This window comes from Pithys albifrons, chromosome 8, assembly GCF_047495875.1.
Source record: "Pithys albifrons albifrons isolate INPA30051 chromosome 8, PitAlb_v1, whole genome shotgun sequence".
Classification (NCBI taxonomy): Eukaryota; Metazoa; Chordata; class Aves; order Passeriformes; family Thamnophilidae; genus Pithys; species Pithys albifrons.
Genome location: NC_092465.1, coordinates 31717858 through 31745328, shown reverse-complemented (window position 1 = coordinate 31745328; position 27471 = coordinate 31717858). Strand labels below are relative to the sequence as shown.

The 27471-nt window shown below is 39.9% G+C and overlaps 1 protein-coding gene across 3 annotated transcripts in view; it reads left to right on the top strand.

Annotated features, from left to right (window-relative positions):
* MYO1B (myosin IB) overlaps positions 1 to 27471 on the top strand; it is a 109124-nt gene that overhangs the window by 20108 nt on the left and 61545 nt on the right. For all 3 annotated transcript variants that reach the window (XM_071561608.1, XM_071561607.1, XM_071561606.1), the window contains exon 3: positions 9873 to 9988. In XM_071561608.1, coding sequence (XP_071417709.1) covers positions 9873 to 9988 — 116 coding nt within the window. The remainder of the gene's footprint in view (positions 1 to 9872; positions 9989 to 27471) is intronic.

The following is a 27471-nucleotide window of genomic DNA, read 5'->3' as shown; positions in this document are numbered from 1 at the left end:
TTTTTGCAACTCTTAAACTTTTCATTGATAAAATTTGCATCGCTGTTCCACAAAAGTTCTTTTCTGTAACTATTGGTAACAAAAGCCCATGAGAGTTTTTTGTTAACTTTACAAAGTAAAATGTGGCTCATGGGTAATGCAGTTAGCAAATAGAAATAAATCCCACAATGTTGATTATTTGTAAGTTACAGGGAGCAGTTTGTGCAGTTAAAATGTGTGACCTACAGACCTTATGGAAAACTTTAAATACATTCATAAAATTGTTTGTGTGTGACTGATGAATTCTTTACTTACTCTGTTTAACTCTCTCCCTTGACTTTTTATTTTCTTTTTTTCTAAGTTGGTTGAAATAACACTCATCCAATTCAGCTCAGCAATAATTTTTCTTTGTATTTTGGGATGCAGATAAATGGGAGAGGAACATCTGTCTGTATGTGTATTTACAGTGACTCATGAATGGTAAAGATTGGGAATAAAATGTGGTGAATGTGTTAGTCTGAAACTTATTTTTGTACTGGGTTTATTGCTTTGTGAGTCATGTGGAAGTGTCAAGAGAGGTGTGAGGAGTCTGGAGGGGAGTGGAGCTGTGTAGGCTCACCAAAGTCAGCCTTTAGAGGTCAGATACAGCTTTATTCTGCTGCCCTGCACATTTTTCCCCACAGTTATTTTGTTTCTTGAAGTCTTCCCAAATTTGCAGAGGTCAACATTTTGTTCCTTACAAGAAGATGTTTGTTTGCTTTTTGTTCTTACAACAAAACAGAATCTTTCTCTGATGTCAGCGTTTAATTTGTATTTTCTAGTGTGTGGAGTTTGTGGGCTGCTTTGGGCAGGAACAGCCTTATGTTACTGAGCATTTGTTGTTTTACCACTGAAACATTAAATATTTGGCATTCCAGTGTAATAACTCAGTTTTATCTGTTTGAGGTACCATCCTTGTGGCTGCCGTCTTTGGCATGGCTCTTGTGGTGTGCTTGTTTCACAGACTGAGATGCTTCCTGTTAATCTGCACAATTTTTATATTCTAGGGGTAGCTTTTTTGTTTCTGACTTGCTTTTACTCCACTATCTCTGTGTTACTGATTCATCCCTCTTTAAGGTACCTTGCAGTATTTAGGACTTTACTGAATTGCTATCCAGCATAGTGGCTTTGGTCCTGCTGCACTCATATGTGGTATTCCAGATGCTACATTTGAAAGAACAAGATAGGAAACAGAATTATATGAATGAGACCAACTGTCCTGGTCTGCATCAGCCTTGTGTCATCTCTCCATATGACTCCATTGCTGCTATGAAGAACAGTGTTGTAGTATTGGAAAACACAAATGCAACTTGCTGGGAAAATCCTTGTGGCAATAGTGACTGAGTGCTTGTTGAAGTTCAATTTTATTCTTGATTTCATTACCTTCTGATGTGACCATGATCATGTTCTTCTCTAGTATGCTATTGAGGCCAGGTGGAGTCCTTTATTGGGTTTTGATGAGGGTGGTTGTCCCCTGTGTTTTTGGTTATGTCCCAGCTGCGTGTTGGTTGGTAGCAGGTCTGTGTTTTGCTGCTCCTGCAGCAACTTGCAGAAGAGTCTTTCTTCCTGACCCTGCTCTATTGTACTTTCATGTATTTACTTGTGTTTATCCAGCAAGTCCAGCCTGAGCTGCTGGTCTTCCTTTGGGAGTTGGAGTGGCAGGTGTGGTGACTGAGTAGTTTCTTAAAGGCAGGATGGTTTGAGAGCTGGAGGAGAGCAGTCATCCATCCGCCGGTGATGGGAGCCCAGGGGACCAGAGTTTCCTCCCATCTCCTTCTCTTCCTCCCTTGGGGAATGCCTGTGTCAGTTTGAGCAATTTTCCCATCAGTGCCTCAACAGTTTTGCCCTTTGAGGGAAGCTACTGAGTTGTAGTAATAATATTGTTGCAGCTGCCACAGGCTAGGACCTTGAAGCCTGCTGCTTCTCCTTCAGATGTGAAGAAAGGCTTGTGTGCCCAAGGCACATCTTTTCTTGTGATAGCTTGTGGCCTAAGAAGCAGTCTGCCTCCCTGCAAATCTTGCTTTGCTAGTTATCTAGACAGAAATCCTGTAGGTCCTCTGGCCCTTCAAATCAGCCTATTCTGGTAAAACAAACTTTTTGACTTCAGGAGTCAGGAGTAAAGATTTTCACAGACAGTAGGTTGGCTGCTTTTTATCCTTGAAGTGCTTTGTGGGAAGAGAGTTACTTATCTTAAGGCAGTGTTTTGTTTTCTTTCCTTTTTGTACAGCTCCCCTGATGCTGAGCCCAGTGTTTGAGGCACTGATCTGTAGGGCCACATGCAGTATATGCATAAAGGAGTAACAAAACATTAATAAGGATCACAGAAAATTGTATGCATTTTCTGGGCTGGGTGTAGGAGACTCTGCCTTCCCTATATATTCTTTTTTGCCTCTGATGTGACACTTTGAAAAAAGCAAGAAGGTGTAGGAAATGCCTCCAGTAGGGCCCCAGGGACTGTTATAGTGTTGGCTCTGGCTCAAAATACTGTGTATTTCTCCACTAAGGTGATGATGGCACTTTGGGCATTTACTAGTGGTTTCAGTGCACATTATGTGAAGCAAAAACATAAAAGAAAGATTAGTGAAAGATTGACAGATGACAGAAATAGAAGCAGAAGTGTCCAAGTGCTGTAAAAACATGGTTTTCACCCTGAAGACATAGGTTAGCCTTGCTGCAGTATGATGGAAGGTATAGCTCACACACATTCCCCCCATTTTACTCATGCAGAAATAATGAAACATTTTTGAATGAATGCTCTCACTAGTGTTTTCACCAGTGGTTTCTTGGCACTGACACACACTGCCCCATCTCCAGCTACTGCTTGCTTATGGAAATAATTTTTGATCTTTTGAGAAGTGGGCAAGCACTGAGGTTTGGGGATATTTAAATGCTGTCTTGAAAATTTCTCATGTCACCTTTGAATTTACTTCCTCATCACTTACTTTACAGGTTTTACCCATAATTGCATCCCGTATGTTTAAAAACTTCCCAACGTAGTTGAAGAGGCGACCAGCAGAGATGATAGTCTGCTTCATTAATAATAACACTAGAGTCTGTCATAATGACCTTGAGGTTAGCAGCAATATTCACTGAGCAGGGGAGAGATTTCTGTGCCCTGAAGAAACTCAGAAGAGAAACCCAATAATCTGTGCATGTGCATCCACTTCAAGTACTCGCTTCAGCTTGCTGTGTGGGTGTCTCTCTCTGGCAGATGTTCTGCTCTGACTTCAGGGCTCAGATCTAAAGCAAGTTGCAGTGTGATTTAGGGCTTGATCCTGGCCAGTGTGGGTTGCCCACAGCTAGTTCAGACTGCTGCTGTTTGCACAGTGACTTGCAGGATCATGTCCATATTGAGGAATATTTTAGTGGTGGTTTTGTCCTCTTTGACATGTTGCCTTTAATGACCATTTGCCTTAGGATATAGGTGCACACCTCTGCCTTTGTGTGACCTGTATGAGCTTTGTTTCTTGAGTCATATCAGCCATTAATGTATTTGGTACAGGACTGTTGTTTTGTCTCCTCTAGCAGTAAGATTGGTTTGCTTGAACTGTGGATACTGCTGCTTCAGTTTCTTTTCTTTTTTTTTCTTTTTCCTTCTTAATTTTGGGAACTCATCCACTGCTTTTCCAGGTAGTGTGTTTTTTTACAGTCTTTGCTCTCACATTCAGGTTTTACAAGGCTGCCTGTGGTGGTTAATGACTGCATTAAGCCCATGCAGTAGCTTACCAGGATTGGTTTTTTTTCTATTGCAACATACAGACTTTGTCCGCTATATTTCTGGGACTAAAATGCTATTTCCAGGAAGGTGTTAAGGTTATGGGTTCAATCCCCTGTGTGGGCCATTGACTTAAGAGTTGGACTTGATGATCCTTGTGGGTCCCTTCCAACTCAGAATAGTCTGTGATTCTGTGTTCTTGAGCAAGAGAATTTTCATCATGGAGAATAGGCTGTGTTTGTTCAAAAATACGGTGATACATATCTTCAGTCACTGAGATAAAATTATAAGGGACCACATCCAAACTAAGATGAAAAACAGTATCAAGGAGGAGAGGTTTTTCCATGTATATATACAAATATTTATATGTGTATATATTTGTGTGTATGTGTATATATATGTGTAAACAGAGAAAGACTGCATATGAGAGTCTAGTTCGTATTTTTAGTTTACTGCAGACTAGCTCTTAGTTCCTATTCTTTCCATTTGACTGTTGCTCTTTGGGTTCCTGGTGTTGTGTTGTGCCTGCAAAGTCACTTGCAGAGGATACCTGGAGGCTCTGCTCATGCTCCCAGCTCACTGAAGCACAAGGAGCATTAGTTGGGTATTGGCTCAATGGTAAGTGCAGCTGCTTGGCTTGGCTCACGGGTAGAGTTTATTTTGTATGTGCTGTCATGAAACAGTGCAGGCAAACCCTGGAGTGCTACAGGATGAAAACCTTGTTTGTTTGTTTGTCTTTCTCAAGTACCCAGCCCATCCCTCTCCAGAAGCAATACAAACACCTACATTGCTATACACAGGAATACGATAAATCAAAGCCCCCAAAATAGTAAAGGACTCAGATGGTTTTGCTTCTAGACTTGATGTTACTCTTTTCCTAACTATTTTCAAACGTTGTCTCTTGTAACTTCCTGTTTCCAACATGAGGAAACACAATGGACCAGAAGTAGAGTGCTATTTTATTGTGGCCAACCACAGTGTAAAACAAACTTGAGCACACAGCATGATTGTTCAAATAATAGATGATATTTTAATAAAATACTGATTTGGTTGCTATTGTTTATTAAAATAGGAAACTTCATTGTGGAATAAAGTTAGTGTTAAATTTGCAAGGTTCTGTTTGAGATTGAGACTGTTTGGAAAACTTAGAACGTGTAAGTACAGGCTTCCTCTGCCACCTTCTTGACTTCAGCTGTTCTGAACATGCTTGTGAGTTGGCAAGATCCAGAAGTGCAGTAATTCAGGCAAATACAAAGGAAAATTAGTATTATATTAGAAATACAATTTTGCATATGTCACATTTAAGAAACCCCACAAAACCAAAGACAGCTCTCCCTCTCCATGAAAACAGTGCTGTGTCAGCCTTGGTTCTGGATTCATTTCAATAAAATCTAATCACACTTCTCTTTGATCTTTATTTTCTTTCTTTTCAGTGAATTGGTTTAGTGGCATGATCTGAAACTATTCAAAGTCTTAGGAACCCAGTACATTTGAGCATAATCATTACTAAAGAAATGTCGTTATGCATATCTGGAGTATTAAAATTGGTGTGCTTAAATGGAAGAATCAGTATTTTATTTTACTAGATAAGCTGATTTTACTAGAATTTCTTTGTTTTCTAATTCTGTGCTTCAGTGTTTAAAACGTTAAATAAATAGAGCAACCTTATTGGCCCCTGGGAATTTAGTACACATTAGCTGCATTAGCAGATGGGCATATTACAGCAGGACTGCCTTGTGTGCAGCAGCAATTTCTCTGGATTGTTACAGGCTACCCCAGATAAGAAGCAGTGTGTTAGTTTTTAACAGAGCTGACTAAAGGGATGTAGAGTACACTTCCATAAGGTTTGCAGCAAATCTGTGTAGTTGCTTATGGATTTTAAACACTGCAGAGATTGCCACTGATCCAGAAAAGCTTTTAAAGATACAGAGAAGGCTTTTGTGACAGCCCCAGCTGTGCAGCTTCTGTGCTGCAGCCTCAACTGGTGTCAGTAGTGTTCCCTGGCTTCTGCAGATGTAATCTTCTCTCTTCTGGGCCCTTGGGGCAATGCAAGTCTAACTTTGACAGGAGGAAAAATAGCTTTATTCATACACTGTATCCCAGGGTGTGAAATATTCCCCTGTAACCTGTACTAGTTGTCTTCTAAAATCTCCTGTTCTTGGGCTGGCCTGCACTGCCTCTTCCCTGTGTATCAGATTTCACCACAGTACTTGTATGTCCTGGCTGCAGAGGTGTTTGGGAACCTTACACTGGGCTCACTGTAAGGTGTTTTCAACCTCTTAGCTGAAAATGTCCAGTTTCTATCAAGAACTTTCCTCAGCCCTTGAGTAGGAAGAGGCTGCTGACTGTATGTTTCTTGTGAGCAATAAGAGCTTTGTATCATCTCGCTATTTCAGGCCTCTTCTTAAGCTGGTCTTCTTGGGTTAGAAAGGCACAGAAGGCCTTGCAAGGTGCCTGTAAGCTTGAAGTAGCACTTGTATCTTGTCCCAAGTGCTTACATTGGCTTCAAGTCCTAGGGGAAGAAAATGGATCATAAAATTGTCTTGGACATCGCATCTCCAACAGTACTTAGAAGTGATGTGTAGCAAATATTAACACTGTTTTTTTCCAGTTGAATTGGGATTTGGAGTTTTCCTCCTGCTTGGAGTGTTAGCCCATTTACTGAACAGGAATGAGTTGTATGTGCTTTTTTAGTGGAGAATGCAGAACGCATTGTCTTTTAACCTCACAGAAATTTGACTCTTTTCTGCGGATGACATGTTAGCCCATTACAGTGTTTCCATGCTGCATGACAGGTGCACTGATAAATGCCAAGTGGGGTGTCCTTTTGCTTTTGGTTCTGAACAAACACACCAAGGAGGCAGAATTTGCCACTTTAAGTTATTGCAATAATGTAGAAACTGGAAGGAAGGAGGGAATATTGTCAAGAGTCTAATTGGCAAAACTTGAGGAGAGAGCAGATCTTGTCCAAACTTGCATAACAAGGCCATGGTAAGACTAAGAAAGAAATCAAATCTCCTGACTATTTTTTGTGCTCATCGTTGTGAGGCCACTCCTCTGGGGTTTCATTTTTGTCTTTAGACAGGGAAAATGAAGACTCTTTCATCCCTGGGGTGCCGTGGTATGGTCTCCCACTACTCTTGGGCATTCTGCTTTCAGTAATGGAATGTTTCTGTGCTTGTTGCTTGCTGAAGGATTTAAGCCATTTATTTTGTTTGTTTATAATAGAGTTCTGCTGGGAAGACAGATGTTATGTGGGAAAGCTATTTTCTAGATCTGTTTATCCCTGTTATGTGGAATCTCACAGACCACCAGTAGCAAGTAGCTATTAGGCATCAACTTTGAGAGATTGGCATTTTTAGAAGAGGAAATGTTCTTGTAAGCAGCTTTGCAGGAAAACCAGTGATTTCTTGGTATGCTTTGACTTGATGTTTAGAATGGACAGGAGTAGTCTTTGTTTCTATATAGTCATTTGACCTTTTGCAATATTGGTATTTTAGGAAATGGTCTGTATTTGTTCATGAAGAGCTGTCTTGAATTCCCAAAATACATTGGCTAAACAATACTTACCTATGAAGAGATGGTTCTAAATAAATCTGATTTGAAGGCCTAGATTTAAAATTAAAACGCAAGGTTTTCACTTTCACTCATCTTTCTTCACCTTGACATCTCAAGGTACTTCAAGGAACTTAACAATTAAATTGTATGCTATTGTGGCAGAAGAAGAGGGACAAGTCTTCGAGTTCTGAAGAATTCGTGTTTCAAAACGCTATCTTCAAGATTAGGCCTTCATCTCTCTTCTGCTGATACTTTCCAACACAGATTTCACAACAGGCTGAATTCACAAATTCCTAAGAATTAGGAGGAAACAAGTTAATATGTTACTGTTTTATCAAGGAAGAGTCCTAACTGGGGTATCCATGCATTTGAGAAAGCTAGAAAGCTTCTCACTCTTGGGTATCTGTTATTCTTGCCAAGACTTGCAAGTTGCCAAGGCCTCATGAGTTGAGAGAGAGCAAAGTAAACACTGTAGAAAGGCAATTTTTGCACTTTCATCCTGTTCAGCCAAAGAGATTAGACATAGCTGGAAAATGCTTTCCTCTGTGGGAGGAGGATGACCACAAAACTAGAAAAAATTTTTCTTTGAAGGACATATATATAAGCCCATCCTGAAGTTTGTGTTCAAAAGAAGCAAGGATCTTAATTATTTTGGGGTTGATGTTGACAGTCTGTATCTGAATGCTTCTAGGGGTGCTACCCCCCTGTGCTGTGGTGTGAGGCAGGTTGAGCTGTCCCTCTGTGGGCTGCAGCCTGGCTGCCAAGGTGCGTGGAGGCTCCAGGCTCGTGGTCCCTCACGGCACTCAGCATGGGCCTTTGGGGTGAAACCAGCCTGTCCTAGGGTATTGGCTCTGTTCTGGGCTGAATGCATGGCAGTAAATGTTTTGCAGAAGGTTTCTGGCCAGTTAAAGGGAGAGGAGAAAGTATGCGTTGCTTAGAAATAGTGAGTCTTGAGCCCAGTGGGTGAAGAGCTGTGTTTCTCTGTAGCAGCATTTACAGTGCATTGTCAGCAGTGTCTGCTTCTGATTTATCCTGAGTAGTAAGCACTGCAAGGATGAACTATGAGAGTCTCTGGAGGCCTGATGCCACTTGTTTTGTCACTGCAGTCTAGTTTGTTCCACTGAGTTTGGGGCAGAAAATACCATGTGAACTCAAAGCTTGGCTGTGCATATGCATGCTATGGAAAACAGGAGATACTGCTCTCTCCACTTTCTGCTTGGGACAATATTTAGTTAGCATTTAGCATGAAATTGCTTTTGACTTGAAAGTTAAATAGGGAAGGGTTACAGCAATTAATATAGTTCGTTTGTGACTGCAGCTCTGATGGTAATTTGGTGCTTTACTGAACCTGTTGGTCAGCAACTTGGGCTTCTCATGCCTCTCCTCCCATTTAAAAGTGTGAATTACAGCATTTTTCTCTCAGAAGTGTTGTGGGGGAAATCCAAATAGTGATGGCGAGGTGCTGAGGTATCATTGCACAGAATCCATTTAAAATCATAGATCACTGGAAGAATTATTGTGTTTTTTCTTCTCTAGTTACTGTAAATATGATCCAAGTAATGGGAACTTGTGGCTTTTATGTGCAGCTTTACATCTCCCAGGCAGCCCTGGTTATTGGAAAAGTATGTTTCATCAGGTGTTATTTATTTATTTCATGATTGTGGAAAGAGATACTAAACACTTGAGGTTTTGTTAATCTTTGGTCAGTATCTTCAGGAAGGATGGAATGGAGTTTTGACATTTTGGATGCTGCCCTTGCAGCTGGAAGGAGGCACTGAGAGATATGGGACACCTGGCAGTAGGCTCAACAAAGATAAGTTAATTGTGTCATGTGCAGACGTGGAAGTCATGGTTCACAGAACTGGTCTTCATTCAGGTCAGCAGTGAATGGGATCTAACACAGTAAAACAGAAAGCTGTCTCTGCTTTCCAAGAGTGATGGTGAGCATGTTTAGAGCTAGACATAAAATTTATGCTTCGCATTGGCTGAAGAACAACGGTAGGACTTTGACTTGTGCTCTGACAGTAAATCTCTCCTTTGATGGAAACCTGTCAGAGGCTATTAACCTTCAAGTTTCTTCTCTGTGAAGCTGTTCTGTGCTCAAGGCCTTGATGAGGTGTTGTAAAGTTCCTCCTTGGGTAAGGGAGCACAGTCCAGCTCCAGCATTGCCTTACCTGGTTTTGCGTTAGCGCCCACAGGCTGCAGCAAAACTTGTGCGACATTTGCCATGCAGATGGGGTCAGTTCTTCTTGAACATCTGTGTCCTTTTTCCTTTCCCTCCCCCGTCTGAATTAGTCACAGAAATATAGTATGGCTTGGCTTTCTGTTAAAAAATGTTCATAAGAGGCTTTCAGTTATGTAGAAATAACTTCTTGGTACCCAGCAGTGATTTTTGAGAGATCTAAAAGGCATTTCAGGTGTATCTACCTATTTATTTATTGCTGCAATTAGGTCCTTTTTTGTTTGTTTGTTCATGTGTTTTTAGGTGGGTTTTTTCAGAAGTATTATATGGGCAAACAATATGTAAGCAGCAAAAGTATGTTAAAAAGAAAAATTCACATTAACTTTTTTCCTTTGGCAGACATACATTGGCAGCGTGGTGATATCAATAAACCCCTACAGATCTCTACCCATTTATACTCCAGAGAAAGTGGAAGAATACAGAAACCGAAACTTTTATGAACTCAGCCCTCACATGTAAGTACAGCAAAGAAGTTTTAGTTTTCATTCTGTTCTGGAACAGATGGTACCAGCTGTCTCTCTCCTCAAAGGATCTGTTGATTAAAGCGAGCAAAATGAAAATCACACCACCACTCCCACAAAATGGATTTTTGTTAACTCATTTATATTTTAAAGTGAAGTCAAAATGAGTTACTCTTTCTATTTCATGCATTTAGGTTCTGGTATGCGCGTTTCAATTATTTTCCCCTATTGTAAGCAGTAGCCATTATTACTGCATTGTAAAGTAAGCAGTGTTTCCAAGAAAATCTGTTTCTTTCAAAGTCCAGACTGCCTTGTGGAAGCCTCTAGGTGTTAAATATGTTTAAGTCATACAGTGTTACTTTTGATATCTGAAACTCCTCTTTATCTTTGTGCAATGCAAGGAAAAAAAAAAGAAAAAAGAGAAAAAACCCTCACGATAAATGCAGGGTTTGGACACATTGGACATGTCCGAATGGTAACTGTAGGAAAATAAAAGCTTGATCTTCTCTTCTCTGTGCTAGATGGAAATGAGCTTCTTCCAAGAGGGCAACCGGAGCAACAGAAATATATAATGCAAATTTTAAGGGTAAAGTGTATAGCAAAATTACTGGTCAGAGCGATTGTGAGAGTAAAGGAACATGTTTAAGCCCTGTGCATAAAAGGACAAGATGTTGATTGCAGGTGTGGGTGGTATGGATGAAAATGAGATACCTGAGCTTCAAGGTCTGTATGTTGCAGTGATTATTTTACCTTGTCAGACATTGTAGTGGTGAAGTGAAAGCCAGCTGTTCCTCCCCTCTGCCTCACACTAGGATAGAGAAGTGTTTCCAGCTTGTTGTGAGGTTGCACCTGACTTTGCAGCTACAAATTCAGGAGACTGACTGGAGCAATCAGATAAGTGTCTAAACATGGCCATAAGTTTATGCATATTCCTTCAGTGTTAGCTTATAGGTTAAAAGGAAATTATGTGTGGAAATAGTTCTGGAAGTTATTTTGTTCGGATTAATTTTTTGCCTTAACACTTAAAAATGAACTTTTCCACATGCATTGGCTGAAATGCAAACAGCCCATTAATGAGATCGAATAAGCTTCTGGTAGTTCTTGGACCTCTTGGATCTGAACTCTGGCTGTGTTCAGGTTTTTTCTTCACAGTTTTGTTTAGCAAGCACAATTGCTTGCTAAATTGACACAGTTCCTTGCTAAAAGAACTTTCTGCTCTGCTAATTTTGTTCAGCTGCATAAAATTTGCTGTCAAATGATGGAGTATTTTAAAAGTAAAATCTGGGAGTTAGTTTGTCTGACATTCTGAAAGTCAGTACTATGTACTTGGTTACGTTTTGAATCAAGTACATAGCAATGTATTGATCTCCACATTTTTCCATCTCTCTTGAGAGATGGTGTTTCAGCACAGAGATGGTCAACAATCATTCTTGTGTGTGTTACAAGAATCTTAACTTGGTAGAAAAATGTTTCATAAACATCATTCATCATTATTGATGATAATGGTATGGTCAGGCTGCTGTCTCACAGCAAGAACTTCTGGAGTCCAAACACTTGAAATCCACTTGAAGAGCAGGAGATTGAAGTGAGAAAATGTTGACTTTTAACTTAAGTCAGAAGGTCTAAACAACGTGATTGTAGTAGACTTTCCTTGCAAGTTTGGATAAATTCCCAAGTCAAGAGAAGCGTAGGCCTAATTTGTCTTGGACATATATGATCTCTCCGCAGTTTTTTTTATTTGGTATTTCTTCTGTGTGAAAGTTTTGTCTTCTGACACCTGCTAAGTAGACAAAATATCTTTAAAAATACAGGGTTAGGAAATAATCTTCGTTATGGTTTCTTTTACAGATACAGTCTTTTCAAACTGTAGAAATATAAAATGTTCCTACTTTATGATGACCTTGCTTCCCTTCTGCCTGTAGATGCTTATGGGAATTGCAGAATCAAGACTAACTTTAGTCTCTGCTAAAATTGGTAAACTTCTCACCACCTTTAAAAAATATTTGGAAAGTATTGTAGGTGTATAAAATAAGTGCTATGTAGGCTGCCTTATGCCATCTCTGACAAGTCTAAACAACTTTTCATCCCCTTTAATATGTAGTGCTTTGTGCTGTACTTAAGGATTCGTGCCAGTCCGAACGTGGAGCTGGTCCTTGAATGCTGGTTAACAGATCATGGGGTGAGCATAGAGTGGCCATAGAGTCCTGCTGGAGCCAAGCCCGGGCTGTTCACCAATGGGGTGCTTGCCTACCGTGCTGATCAGTACAGACTGGGAACTGGGTTTGGGACAGAGCTGGCATCACCCCATCCTTGGAACTTGCAGCTAATTCCAGGGTTGACTGCTTTGGCAGCTGCAGGCCACTGCTAAAAGCAGTGTTCAGGCCTATCTCAGGAGGTTGCTGCACTTCCACAGAGACCTTGCAATCTTCAAGGTGGTTTTTTTAGCTGCTCAGGAACTTTAATGAAGAGATGCTGTGAGACAAATTGCAATTAGTGGCAGTTGTTCTGCTGTGGGGGTATAAAACCCCATACTGATCTGTGAAAATGTACATACCTACTTTTCTTTGATGTGAAAATCTCTGTTGAGCCATGGCCTCTTCAGAAGTATTGATTATGGATAAACCCACGGCACCATGCAAATGTGCTTTGGGAAAAGACTTTCGGTTCCTGTTGTGTAATCCTGAGCAAAGCAAAACTCAATTGTTTATAAGGAAACCAATGCATACAGCTTAGAAAGTGCATCTGAAAATAAAATTATATATAGCGTGTTTATTTCAACGTCTCTTTTGTACAAATAATGATTTTGTTACTAGCGCTAGTTAGGAAAAAGTGGACAATTAATTGAAAAAGATTTTTAGCAGTGCTTTGGTTTGAGATTCCTATAGAAACCAGGTCAGTATGGCACCAAAACTGTTCTGTGAGAAATAAACCTGCTGTCACCTGTTGGCATGAGAACTCATAATCTCCCATGTCTGTCATTTTGGAGAGAACCTTCGCGTCTGGGAACCCCAGGTGTTAAGTGTCAGTGTCTCTAGAGCAGTCTGCCATGGGACATTCCTGCAGCTCTGGTTGTGTGTGGGAGCTCCTGTGTAACAAGGAACATAAATTATGTTTTGCCTATTTTCCAGTAACTTTGTATGACCTTCCATCTATGCTTGAGGTACATACATGTGTTCCAGTGTGATGGGTTGATATAGAGAGGGTATGCTTGAGAATGCCAACTGTCCCAGTTAAATGGCAGACATGGTGACCAAATGAAAACAGAAAGAAAGAGAAAAGTATATAATGCCATGAAGGAAATCCATACCTGGAAATTTTCTTCCATATATGGTCATTGAAGGAAACATGGGAGTGAAAAATCTGTTCACATGTTTTCTTAGCCCTAATCTGAAAGAGGAGGGAGAGAGGGAACACCTAATCATCTGCTCTGTGTTTCCTCAAGAACGTCTGTGAGAGTGACTCTTTCAGTGACGCCAGTTAATACTTAATTGCAGTGTTTGGACAGGGTTATGTTTTTTGGTGATGTTTCTTGTTTTGCCTTTTATTTTTTTATTTGTTAGTTTTGTTTGGTTTGTTTGTTTGGTTTTTTAAATGATCTTTGGAAACTAGAGTAAGGCCACAGCCAAACTGAATTTCTGGGAGAAAGTTTCTGGTCAGATGATTTTTGATAGTTATACCTGATAAAATTTGATCAAATAGATTTTATTTTACTAGTTTGTTCCTTTCTAAATGCACTACTGCACTCCTGTTGTTGTGGCACTGTGTAATCAAATGTTCCTTTTCTAGGTCTCCTGGAATGCTTGTTTTCATAGTCTGTGGCTATTTGCATAGTTGTAATAGGAAGTTTACCAAGCTTTTTAATTGTTGTGTTGTTAGGCCTTTTTAATGTTTTCTTAATCTTGCTGGTTTTGTCTTTATCTGCAAGGCAGGATCAAACTTGTCTCTGACTTGACAGGGCAGAGTATGACATGTCAGTGTTCAAACAGTTTGCTGCTTGATTTGTGCAGTCCTTACACTTCTGTTCTGCTCTCTCAGTTGATGTAATGACTCTTTCAGTTGATGTAATTGCTGCTTTGCTTACCTTGTGGGTAGGCTGGTCATGAGATCAAGCCACGCTGTCTGTCCTGCTATTTTACATTGATTTTACCAGTGACAAAGGCAACTTTGAAGTGAATGCAGTGGGAAATCAAATAGTTTATCATACCACATATGTATAATCATCATGGTGTATCACTTTCCTACTAGTAACAGATTTGCTTTGAGGGGTTGCAGAGTAGGTACTTCTGTGCATTTCCTATCTTAACATCAGCTCCTGGCTACTGGCAGCTCTCTGTCCCTGGGAGATTGGGTGGCACGAGGCATTTTGCTCCCCTTTACATGTGAAGATGCCTTTCATGCTTGCTCTAGAATCACAGATTAGCTTAAGTTGAGGAAGAAAATAAAAGTGGCAGCTGTATTGCTAATGGCAAGCTACAAGCAAATAAGAGTTCAACCAATGTGCATTTTTTTTACCTATGCACTGAAGTTTTTATGATGAGCAACTAGGACAGTGGTAAAAATCTGGAGAAGGCTTTTATCAGATGTCTATTGAATTCCACTTAGGCAGTTTTGCTGCATGTTTTATTTACTTGTTATTAGTTCTTTGAAATCAGACATTTCTGAAGAGAAAATAGTTTGCTTGTAAATCTTTCAAATGTAGAGAGACTTAAACTTTTGCAGGCAACTCCAGAAAACCAGCCTGCCTTTATATAGAATAAAGCACAAATATATCAACCTGATATCTGTTAAAATGCAAGAATGAGGAACTTATTCATATTCCTCATTGCAAGGGTCATCATATAGATAACTACTGGCACAAATCATATGTGGATATCTGCAATTACTCAGATAATACGTACTCTTTGCTGTTTCCGTTTCAAGTTTTCAGCCAATGTAAGTGAATATAGAAGTTATATTTTTGCTTGTGACTTGTTTTTGTTTTTCTTTTTGCTGGTGTTCCAGGGCAAGTATTTTTGTCTGAAGTGTATCATAAAGCCCCAGCTGTGAAGGATAGTTTTAAACTCTGCTTTTCTCCAAAGGTAGCAGAGTTATAAGATACATAGTTAGCAGTGTGTTTGTTGAGGAAGGAGGTGGTGGGGTGAGATCTTGTGACACAGTTAAAGTGTCCTTCATTGCTCCAGTATGTTTATTTTAACATTTCCGTTTCAGTTTGTACTTTCCTAATCTTCATTTGCCTTTTTTTTTTCCTTTTACCCACCCCCTCCATGGTATTGTTCACTTTGCAGTATCCACTTTTTAGATACATTTTCTTATTCCTAATAATTCCGGACATCTCCAGAGACTCAGTCTTCGGATTTGCTCATGTGGCTCAGCAGAGTGCTGCATTCAGAAGAGATTTATAGTTGAGGGGAGATGATCATTTCAGAGGTTAGTTGGCAAAATTAACCACTGGGCAGGGAAGGAACATCTATGACTGATAGAAATCATAAATAGCAATTAGGGAGGACTGTCAGTACCTAATTGTTAAACCCATGCTAGGAATGAGTCTAAAGAAAAGCAGGGTGGAAAAAACCCCTACAGAGATCATTGAAGTCTTATTTTGGCAGGGGTCAGGCTCATTAAGCTCTCTTAACCTCTATAGTGAGGCAGCTCTGGGTATGGTGTATCCATGAATGGAAGTCCCTGAAGCGTACAGATGAAAAGGGGTTGAAGCATCATCACACTTGCTTCAAGAGTCAGGAGGACTTTGTGCTGAGAAGAGCCTCTTCTGTTGCAGTCTGCTCTCACACCACCCATGGGATGCACAGTTTCCTACATTTTACACTTGGTAGGAGACCTCCGAAGTCCTTTTGAGAAAACAAGAATTTTGAGGAGGGCAGTTATTATGTGGCCATATTGAAATGAGCATCGGATTCCCTGAAGAGCATTTTGGAAATGATTTGCCATCTTGAATGCTTAGGGTGTAAAGCAAGATTTCTGTCACATACAACAATAAATTTAGTTTTTTCCTGAAGCTTGGGCAGCACTATTTTAGTAGGTTTGGATAGCACATAAAGCAGCCATCTTTCCCCAGTGCTCCAGAGGTGAATATAGGCTTATTGACAAGCACAGTAGTTGCTTGTTTGCTGCTGGTATGAGATTGCATGAAAATTTGTAATAATGCAGATTAATACAGGAACTGATTTATAGCAGGATGTGTGGCTCTAAAAATGTTCTCAACATCCAAGAAGTATAAACAGCCTAAAAAAGCAACCTATGGATGAATGTTGTGCTTTATTTTAATTTTTAGAATGGTTTGGAGTGACATTTAGACTGGATTCCAAAGTTTTGTGGGATGAGCCTTTCCATTGGTCCTCTAAGTAGCGCTGTCTAAATTAAGAAATGAAAAGGACCTTTAAATCCTTTTTGTATGGCACTGGTGCTGTCATTCTTCTGTGAGTGTCTGGGGCATGGGATGTCCAAGATGAGGATGTACAATGCCATGTGCAGCTGCAGAGCTGTCACACAGGTGGGGTGGAGCTGTCAGAGCTGCTTCACACAGGCTGTGTGGAGTCAGGGTGGATTTCTGTGCTCTTGTGGCATTTAAACACTTCCTAGGCTAGGAAGGAATATATATAGAGACTATAGGGGATATAAAAAGCATCAAGACAAAACTGTCTCCCAAAATACCCCAGGAGATGGAAAGTACTGACTGCCTCTGATCTCAGCCTCTGGCATCTCTCAGTCTTTTAGAAGCTACAGCAGCATATTCTGCCATGACAAAATTATTCAAAAGCACTAGATTCACTGGCTCACAAGCCATTGGACTGTCCATGGCCACAGCTCCTGAGGTCCTGCTGCCAGATAGCCCTCCTCTCTAGGCAGGACCCACCTGGCTCCAGTAGAGCCTGCTCGTCCATCAGTTTCTCATTTGGAGAGCTGTGTGTGGTCCTACCCAACACTCACGTGACCAGTGGGCTTCTTGATGGAGCTTGCAAAAACTTAGGGGGTACCTTTAAAATGTAGTGAGTTTGTAAGGGAAACACTTAAGATCTGTTCCAGATGCTTCTGTAACTCTAATTTTTGTCATGGTGTATAAGGGAAAATACTCTTGGAGCATCCTTCATGAATTAACTGCTGGCTTAGAGCCTCAGCAAAATAACTTCATTTTCAGAACTGTTTTCAAATATTTACTCATACCTCTGTACACAGCATACTTCACATTTGACTTCAGTCATGCTGGGGATTGAGAGTCAAATGTTTTTAGTTATCTGTGATGATCTTTATCTTCTTTTTTTTGCCTATGAGTGTATTTGTTATAGTCTGTGTTTATTTGTAAGCATAAAAACAGCTTGGAGTTTGGCTAGATTATTAGACCAAAGATAATTCAGAAGAAAAAGGAAAAAAAAAAGTGCCTTAATATATGTTGGAGATGTGTGTAAATACTTAAGTCTAAACTAATGGTAACTTTTTTGCCAGCTCCCATTTCTCTCATTTTCTTGGAACTGGATTTTTCTATCTAGCATTCATATTATGCCATTGATATTTTTAGAACATAAAATGCTGAGACTTTTTTTAAAAATGAATTCACATTGTCACATAACAGAGAATGTTTCAATAGCTTCATTTTTCTTTTCATTAGATTTCGGGGCTTTTTGCGCTCTGATAAAGATGAGTTGCACTTATAAAGGAGACACTTCTGTGTTTCACTTCTTGAAGCGTCTGAAAAGTGAGGGCAGGTAGAGACCCTGTCAAAAATGAGACAAATCCCATTTAATGCATTGTGAGGATCAGAATTTTCATTATGCCTTTCCTGCACTGGAAGCATGGTACTCTCTTAAGATCTGGGCCTTCAAGTTGCAATTAAGAACAGCTGTTGTCCTTTTATTGGAAGTGTCTTATTGTGTTTAATGGTTGTCCTTCTGTAAAGAAAAAAGAAACCAAAACCAATTCAAAGAGCACACTAGGAAATGCCCATCTGCTCTGCAAGGAGACTTTGTTGTGATTTTAGATACACTATAAACAAGGCTAATGTTTAAAGCCCTTAAGAAACTTTAGTAACATTTCAGATATTGTACCACCTTTATATCACATCGTTTTCCATTCATCCTTGTTTTATTGGCAACATTATGCAAAAGGCTGCTTTTTTCAACTCTGGGTACGTCATAGTTAATGTAGTTTGGGTTATTAAAGATAAACTTTTTCATGTTAGGAATCAGGAAATGCACAGTCTTAATATTTACTGTCTAGCACACTGAATAATCTTTTACTTATGTTTTGAACAGATAAGAGAGCTGGGATTGGGGTTTACAAACAAAGGTCTGAACTACAAGGACAGTATAATTGTGGTCATTTCAGTAAATTACTTCATATCTGCATTTTTCTTGTACAGAAATGATTTTTAGTTGCTTAACCTTGTGGAGTTCAAACTGCAGCTGATCCTAATTACTCCAAGATGATTGTTAGTGAGGATGGATCCACAGGATGGAAAAAAGCATAAGCAGTTGAAAGACTCTTTGAACAACAGCATTCCAAACAAGGATGTAGTGCAATGCATTGTCCCCGGAAATAGTCCACATAGGCTGAACTGAAGCCTCATGTTTGAGCAATCTGAAGCAGGCTTTTAATTTCCTGCTTTGACCATTCATAGAAAGATAATTTTGGACTTATATTCGCAAGTCTCATTCACAAACTTGAGCAAATGCCATTTAATACACTGAATACACATATTAGCTCAGTGTTGTACCTGAGCTAACAAGCTCTCAGAAGCTCAGATAAGCTTTAGTGCCTACTTTGCCTTGGGGTTCATGGCAGGTATTTATTTGGAAAAGAATGCTGGGAGGCAGAAATTAAGTTGTGTAAGACTTCTTAACAAACTACTTGGTTTGTTAAGAGAACTTAGGAGTTACTTGCAAAATTAAAAAAGATTCAGTAACTCCTTCTGAATAGAGTAGAAGCATAACTATGTAATTACATAGTGTTGACATTGCTTTTCAGATGTTTTCCAGATAACTGAATTACTTTTATTTGCAGTTCTGTCACTATTGTCTCTGATGAACTTGTACACCGCTGCATTTGAGCTTTTGTTACAGAGCGTGGATTTCAAACCTGATGATTAGCAACTTTAGCTTACAAATAGCTATAAGGATGTGAGAATATATCTATTGCCCTCTACTCCACTCTGATGAGCTGCACCTGCAGTGCCACATCCAGCTCTGGGGTCCTCAGCACATAAAGGACATTGACCTGTAGGAACGAGTCCACATGATTAGAGGGATGGAGCACCTGTGAGGAAAGGCTAGAAGAATTGGGATTGATCAGTTGGGAGAAGAGAAGGCTTTGAGGTAACCTATTTACAGCCTTCCAATACCTGAAGGGAGCCCATAATAAACATGGAGAGAGAATGTTTTCAAGAACATGTAGAGACAGGACAAGGAAGGAAGAGGGAATGGCTTCAAACTGAAAGACAGTAGCTTTAGATTAGATATTAGGAAAAAATTATCTTCTGTGAAGGTGGTGAGCTGCTGGAACAGGTTGCCCAGAGAAGCTGTGGATGCCCAATCAATGGAAGCATTCAAGGCCAGATTGGATGGGGTGTGGAGCAACCTGTTCTAGTGGAAGCTGTCCCTGTGCATGGCAGAGGGGTTGCAACTAAAGGATCCTTCAAACCAAGCGATCCTATCATTCTGTTTGTCTGGTACCATGATACGAATTTGGTGGAGTGCTTGGGGTGTTTTTCTGCTGGCAAACTGTGACTTCCACTGCAATATATTGCACTAATGCATTGCTGACATCTCTACCTGTCTCACCAGACAGAGCTATGAAGTCACTCCAAGATGTATCTTTTTATGTGAGATGTTGCAGCTCTTCAGTGTGTGGTGCATACTCGAGTTGAGTTGTGCTGGGTAGTGCTGTTGTCCTGTGAGGCGAGACCTTTGAAAGCATGTCCCTTTCTATGGAGTATGTGAAACTACACGCCCTACTTCACTGTTTTTCTCCCCCTGAATACTGGAATATATTCCTTTACTTTAGAATAAAGGAATAAATTTATTTTTCACTTTCCAGTTAGCAAAGTAGAACAAGCTTATTTGGAAAGCACCAGTACTTCTGTAATAAAATTATTTGCAGTGAGAGAAGTCCCTACATGAGCATGTGGTAGCAATAAACACTTAGTGTGGAAGTCTAAACTTGACTTGCTGTATCTCTGCTGTCACTGCATCAGAAGAAAATTACTTATTCCTTCCTTCTGACTTCAGGGTGATACTTCTTAGGGCTGCAAAAAAAAGCAGGATTTTCTATTTGCTAAGCAGAAGTATATTTTCTGAGGCAGAGACATGGAAGAGTATGTGCTAAACGTTTTTCCATGTGAAATCAAAAGAGCAGCAATCTTCTGTTCTGAGCCCCAGGAAAACCCCACAACCAGTGCAGCCCTATTGTGGTTTCATTTGCCAAGATCAAGGGGTCTCTGCCATTTTTAAATGGAGCAAAGCAGTGTTCTGCCACTGACTGGGACAAACACAAACTATAAGCCCCAAAATAGCAACCTATTTAAATAACAAATGGAAAAAAACTACTAACACTATATTTCCATCTGTACAGGAAGAGCCAAGTTATACTGATTGTTGTTCCTCTAATAGGGTTATAGAGTCTTGTCTTCTAAGTATCTCACTTCACCTGTACTCTGGGCCTGTTTTTTTTCTGAAATAGCTATGTATAATTGTAAGGACCTGTGTTTAACCACAATCTGTGTTTTAAAAAAGAGAAATAATTGTTTTGCAGTGTTCTATTGAGGTGGAAAACATATTATTTGTAGCCACCTAAGGCAAGATGAATTATAGTTTAATTGGGGGAGTCCACTTATAGCTTGCTAGTCTCATGCTGCAGCAGCACACTCAAAGAATTTCTTGTTCTGTGAAAAAAGACTTTTTTAATGTAAAATTTGGTTAAACCTGACATTAACTTAACACGTGTGTTTGACCAGTGAACTTCTCTGTGTTTCAGACACATCCTGTATTAGCTACAGAAACTAACTCAATTTTCTGTAAAAATGTTGAGAGTCTGAATATTTCAGTGCAGAAAGGGAATGGCTGTTTTCCCCTGCTCCTCCTTTTCCTCCCTGTCCCACCAACCCTTCATTTCCACATATATACAAGAGCTCAGAGATGCAATTCAAAGCTACTACTGCATAGATGAAATAGTAAACTGGGACTTTAAATAATTTTGTGCCCTCTAGTTAAGACTCTGACAGAAGCCAAGCATGACAAATCAGTTTGCACCTCTCTTCCCTTACTGTTCAGCTCTTTGACCTTGCTATTCCACTTGAACTGGGGAAGTGGAATAAATACTAATTTTTACAAGTCCAGCCTCAGGGACTGCAAAGCTTCAGAAGGTCCGTGGAGAAACACGGATAACTTGCCATCAGCACTTCTGGTGTGCCATGAAACTGCTTTCCCTGGTGATGGCCACAGGCTCATGTAGTGCAATTGAGTCGGCACTTCAGGGAAAAACCTGGAGTTTCTGATGCAGAATAAGGCTACCAGAAAGCTTCAGCATACAGTTTCGCTATAAAAACACTCAGTGTAAGGAGCTGGCTGGTTTAGACAGTCATTAAATTAAACTTGCAACTGCTGATTTATCTTATCAAATAAACTTCTGATTAATTAGATTTTTTTGATAAAACAGTAGAGAATGCTTGCTTTACTTCCTGTCAAGGGGACATTAAAATTATTGGTTTTGTAAACAGAAATGCCTTTTCCCCCAAGAAGCTTGAAATCCTTGCAGTGCACATTACAGCAGGCTGATTTGGTGTTGGTCTGGGAGAGGCCCATCTGTGTCCTCCTATGTGATCATGTAGGAGCTGGTTGGCTGCCTTGGGTAATACAGCCCCATATTTGGGGTGAGAGATAGTTCTGGTTGCAAACTATCTGGTAAATACTTGGAGCTGGGAGTTAACTGGTTCATACTAGACTCCCAGGCTGAGTGTTAGTATATGGATGAGGAGATGTTGGTTATGTGCTATCTAGCTGGCTAATGTAATTTTAAGGAAAGTGGGACCAGTCAAGGGGGAATCCAAGTCAAGCTGCTGTTCTGAAAAGCAAGGAGGTATTTGCTTCCCATCCTTATGTCTATTTTCACTTTAACTGACAAGATCCTGCTCCAAATCGGATTGTATGGGCATACTTCATGAACGAAGATTTGGGAAGGGCTCTACCCTCGTGGGTGAGCCCTTCCAGCCTACGCATTGGATTTTTTTTAGGTGAGGCACAGCGTGCACAGAACTGGCCCCGCCATTTAAGTCCTAAGGTCCACTTGCCACGACTGAGCGATCTTGGACAGTGACAGTGAAGTCCCTCAGGACTGTCTACAGCACCTGGTACTAACCGAGGCTGACCCTGCTGAGCATTCGAGATCTGACGGGATCAGATGGCAGGGAGGCATTGAACTACCAGGGGATGGTCCCCACTGAGACTCAAACTCAGGTCCTTGGGATTCAAAGTCTAGAGTGCTCTCCTTTATGCCACGAGGACCTGCTCCAAATAGGAGTTTTTTAATTCCCTTCTTAGGCAAACTAGGTCACAAGTTATACCTGTTGTTTGTGTGCAGCTGCAGGTGTTTGTGCTGTGCACAGCTGGCACTGGTCCATGTTAGTTTGGTTTGGTGTGCCCTGGAGTACCAAATTCAGCCTGGTGTTCCATGGTTAGTGTGTCACCAGGACAGGAGGCTCACTTGGCTTGGTTATCTGCAGCACCAAAGCTCTGCCCACTGCTCCCCTCTCCCACCATCTTGCATTACTTTGGGGGACCCAACCTTGGGCCCATGCCCAAGACTCTCTCCTGATGGTCAGCTGGGATTTATGTCCCTGCCAGCTGACAGGACTGTGCTGTTGAATGGGATGTGGTCATGCTTACCAGGTTTGCTGAAACTTAAAACGCATTGTAGTCTGGATTGGAAAATTGGTATGGCTGTGCTCAGCTACAGAGGTCCTGTTTTGTACCAGTTGAAGGAAAATAAGACTACAGCTGTGTCATAGGCTCCTGGTGAAAGGCACTTGTTTTTCATCATACTAATGTGCAGCTCTAACAATTCCTTGCATGTTGTTGAAATAGACACAAAATCAATGGCTGCATTTTTAGCTCTTGTGTACAGTGCTGGGGAAAGATCACTGTTAGTTTAAAAAAATAAAATTTTTTGACTTACAGTAAAAGGAAGTGATTAAAACTGATAAAGCCTTCTTTGGAATGGAAATGTATACCATCCTGTGAGAGGGAAAAGGATCAGGCTGTGGTGAGCTGCAAGGTTGTGCAGGCACAGTATTTAGGCAAGAGGCATTGGCTGAACCTTTCTGTAGGGAGGTTTTTGAGTTGAAGTCCATTGAACATGTCTAAAATCTGAGAAAGATAATTTTCAGCAAAACCAGTTTTTTTTCCTTTTTGTCCAGACCTCAGAGTATTGGCCTGAAATAAGTTTTGTGCTAAACCTACAGTGTATACATGAGCATCAGTGGGTATGTTACATTCCCAGGCTATTGGAACAGAAAATCAATCTCTCTGGCTTAATATTAGCCTGTGTACTGAAGTGTTTTACTCTTGAAAATCAGAGTGCTTTATCCTTTCCCCTCTCCCTTTTTCTCTATTCCTTTGCTTCTGTAAATTGTGGCTATGTCTTACAAATCAAATGGGCTGGTTTATACAGCTTTGGGCTTTATTCTGTATCTAATAATGTCACAGTTGCTAATGTGAATAACAAAGCAGGAAGGCCTATGCAGGAGGTACCCTTCTGCTGTGCATATTAGCCACATAGTATTGTTGATAAAACAGGTTTCTGTGCTCACCAGCAAAATAAAAATGGAGAATATGAATAGGAAGAAAGGCTTTCCATCTGTCTTAGCACACCTCTTTATCCTGGTGTTTAATTTTGTTTTATTTTTTTTCCTGATTGGCATTATTTAAAGAGCAGCTGCTTGCCTGTGAAGGTCTATCCTCGCTGATGCTCCATCAATTCAGCTGTTACTTTATTCACTCCAGTGGCAGCCTAATCAACCTTTTCTTTTCAAGTGTGTCAAAGTGCTGAACATGAGACAGTTTGTAATTATGGAAAATGGGAGTACACTTTTTATCCTTAGGCAATTAGATTAAATGATTCTGCACTATGAGCTAATACTATAAGTAATCTCTTACAGTTGTTTTTCCTGAATGGTGAATTTTCCACTGAGCTTCAATGGGTGGGGGAACATATATAGCAAATACTGATGATTTACAATGTAGAGCCTAAAAGTACCTTATAAAATTTCCTTCTTCTCTTCCCAGCTCAGGTTGTTAGGAATTTTTTGTACGCTAACAAACAGTGACTCTGACGTTCTCCCACTGCATATTATGAGAGAAGGAAATAATTAGTTTGCTGTTATCCTGTTACTGAGTACTTCTGTGCATTCAGAAGGAGAAGGAAGGAAATTAAATATGCTCTTAATTAAACTTGAAATAATTATATTTTATGTACGATTTATATTAAAAGTGTATGTACAATTTCCATTTTACTGTGATTCTTTTTAGTTGAGCATGATATATAGTCCTTGATAATCACTGACTTTTAGTATCCTGCCAATGAGTTTAGACACAGTTGGGCAGAAATAAACCCTGGTACCTGAGCAGTTGAGTCCTGGTACCAGGGCTCTGCTTCATTGGAATGGTCAAGAGGAGAGGTTTTCCTAATTTCCTTTGAAAGTTGCAAATGAGTTGTCAGTTGCCAGCCAAGATTAAGCAATAGATGTTCTAAAATTGGGACCAAGAATCTCTGAATCAAAGCAACAGCTGGTGAAGACAGGATGAGATGAATTGACTCTGTTAGTGCATGATAAGAGCAATTGGGTGGAATTGAAAATAGTGTTAACTAATTACTGTTAATTGAGAATGCTAAGGAAAATGAAAGGAAGAATGAAAATTATAGCAGAAGGAACTACCAATTGCTGGCAAATACTGATTCTCGTGATTTTGGCTTAAAGGAAAAAGATGGTAAAAAAGCTGCTCCCCTGAGCTAAATTTTTGACAATAAGAGCAGGAGTTTTATACCCCTGGTGTAAATGTTGAGTGTGTTCTGAAGTGTTCAAATGCAGCCCTAGCACTTGGTGCTTGTTACGAGGTGAGTGCATGGGAACCTTGCTCCTGTCTCTTCCTGACCCCAGGGTTATGTTTTAGCATAGAGATGCTATTGAGATATTGAATATTGCCAGAGCCCTTTGGAAATCCCCCTTGGAGGCCTATGCTCTTTCCCTTTGTTAGAAATTTTGAGTTAGGACTTTGTGACAGATCTGGCCATCTGGAGCTTGTGGCTGAAACAGCCGTGCTATAAAAAAGCAGAGCCTTACTGAGCTAGGTGTGGGTGGTGTTTCGATTTCAAATTGCTGCTATACTTAAGTCTGAGCTAAAAGAAAACTCCAGTAAATATTTCTGTGTTTGTTGTGGTAGGAGAATGTCATCTTCTTTTATGTAAACCTGAAAATCAAAGGAGATCTTATTATAAGGTATGGTAACTGTCACTGCTGACACTCACCAGCTAATTTGAAACACATGGTTTATAACTACTTTTTAAACTACAAACTATTCTAAAATTTTACTTAGGCTCTGTAATTGTGAGGTGACTTGAAGAGCAGTATGTGGTTTGAATCTATAGTTGCAAATGTTGACTTTACAGAGCCATGTGTCTTAATGTTACTAAAAGGAAAAGAATAGGATTCCTTGTGGTCTATAGATTATTAAAATGTGTTAAACTAAAATAATCTTAAATAAAATTATTTTTTAATAAATAAGGAACAGCATGAAATTATATTTTTTGTATCAGGTAGAGTTTGAACTAAAAGACTCAAAGTTTATTTTTGTTGAGGTTTTCTTTTATTGTAAAGATACAAGGCAGTAATAGATAGGAAGGACTGTGAAGTGTAATGGTGTGCCATCAAAGTCCACATGATATATGAATAGATCCATTTTTTAGATAAAGATCTTTGTTCAGACTCCAACATAAATGTTCCTGATGCTGTTTATGCAATGTCAGAATGACAAGGAAATCCTAGTTGTTTAAATAGTCTCTTGGTTATTCCTCCTCCAGTTGAATTGTTGAAACAGTGGTTGAAACATCAGTGGTAGATTTCAGAACACTTCTCCTAGGTAACTTTTGATAAGTACACATGTAAAACTTCTTTTAAAATGAGTGGACTTCTTTTTTTCTTTTGTCTGTAGTAGATAATATTTGATATGCTGGTGGAGTATTAGGCTTTGGTGGATTGTGTAGCTTGGAGGAAATGATAATGTATGCCAGGTGTCTCTGACTAGGTTGGATTAAACCAGAACTGGATGAAATCCCCCTCTCCTCCAATTTCAGAGGCCTCATTGCAGTATTAGACTCAGTTTCTCTGTGGAGGATGGAGAGAAAGCATCATTTGGTGTTTTGAACTATGCAGTGCAGGCAGAGTTAATAAATACGTTAAACAGTAAAATATATTTTGATGGGATGTTTAGAAACCTAAATTCAATGTATTTGAAAAGATGAATGGGTACTAAGCTGATTAACTCGTAACTCCTGTATATCAACAGAGAGAATAGTTTCTCTGTGCTTGATGCTGACATCATTTTCCAGTGTGAAATTACTGCCAAGGAAGTTGTTTCAACAGTGAAAAACTAGTTGATGGGCAAGATTGTTTGAAAGACAGCAGGCAAAAATGAGCCGTCCAGTCTCTAAGTTTGGAAAGCATCTCAGAGTCTTATCTTCTTGCTGAAAGTCAGTTTCTTCAGTCAGATCTGTGGAAATCACAGCAGTAAAGTTGTCTCATGTGGCCCATGAATGCTCAGCGCAGTTTATTTCTTTCCTTTTCGTCCTGTTGCTTTTTATTTTTCCCTTGCAAAAAAGGAAGGTAATCTGTGCTGGAATAAGCTTTTCTGGGTGCTGTGACTTGTACTATTCAATTTACAAGTATATCTGCAGCAGTGTTTAACAAATATTATTAATTTCCTAAATATGTCCTGCAAGGGAGTCTGGTAAAGTGTTATTGCTACTGTAGTTGGGATTCCGGACAGTAAAATGGATGCCAGAAATTGTGTCGTGGTCTCTCAGCAGCAGCAGAATATTATTTTTTTTAGCTAGTTCCGCAGCATGTTGGCCACATCACAATCTGACTTTGTAATGCTAAAAACATTACAGCCTGCTACTTTCTCGTAAACAGATTTTCACCTCCAGATGAACTACTGAGTTCAAATGCTTCAATCACCGCAGCAGTATTAAGGTTTGAGAGATCAGTCTTACTCCTGAGTTCAATGGTATATGTATCAAAAGGAGTTAAGGATCTTTGATGGTGGGTGTTAAGTGGATGGCCCAAACATCTGTGCAGAGAGTGTTGTAATTTAGTGCCCTGGACAAAGTGACTTGGTGAGAAAAGCAGTGAGAGAGATGAAGCCCTGGGTGGGTCGTGTAACCAGGCAGGTGGCTGTGCTGTAGGACTGGGACACAAGAGG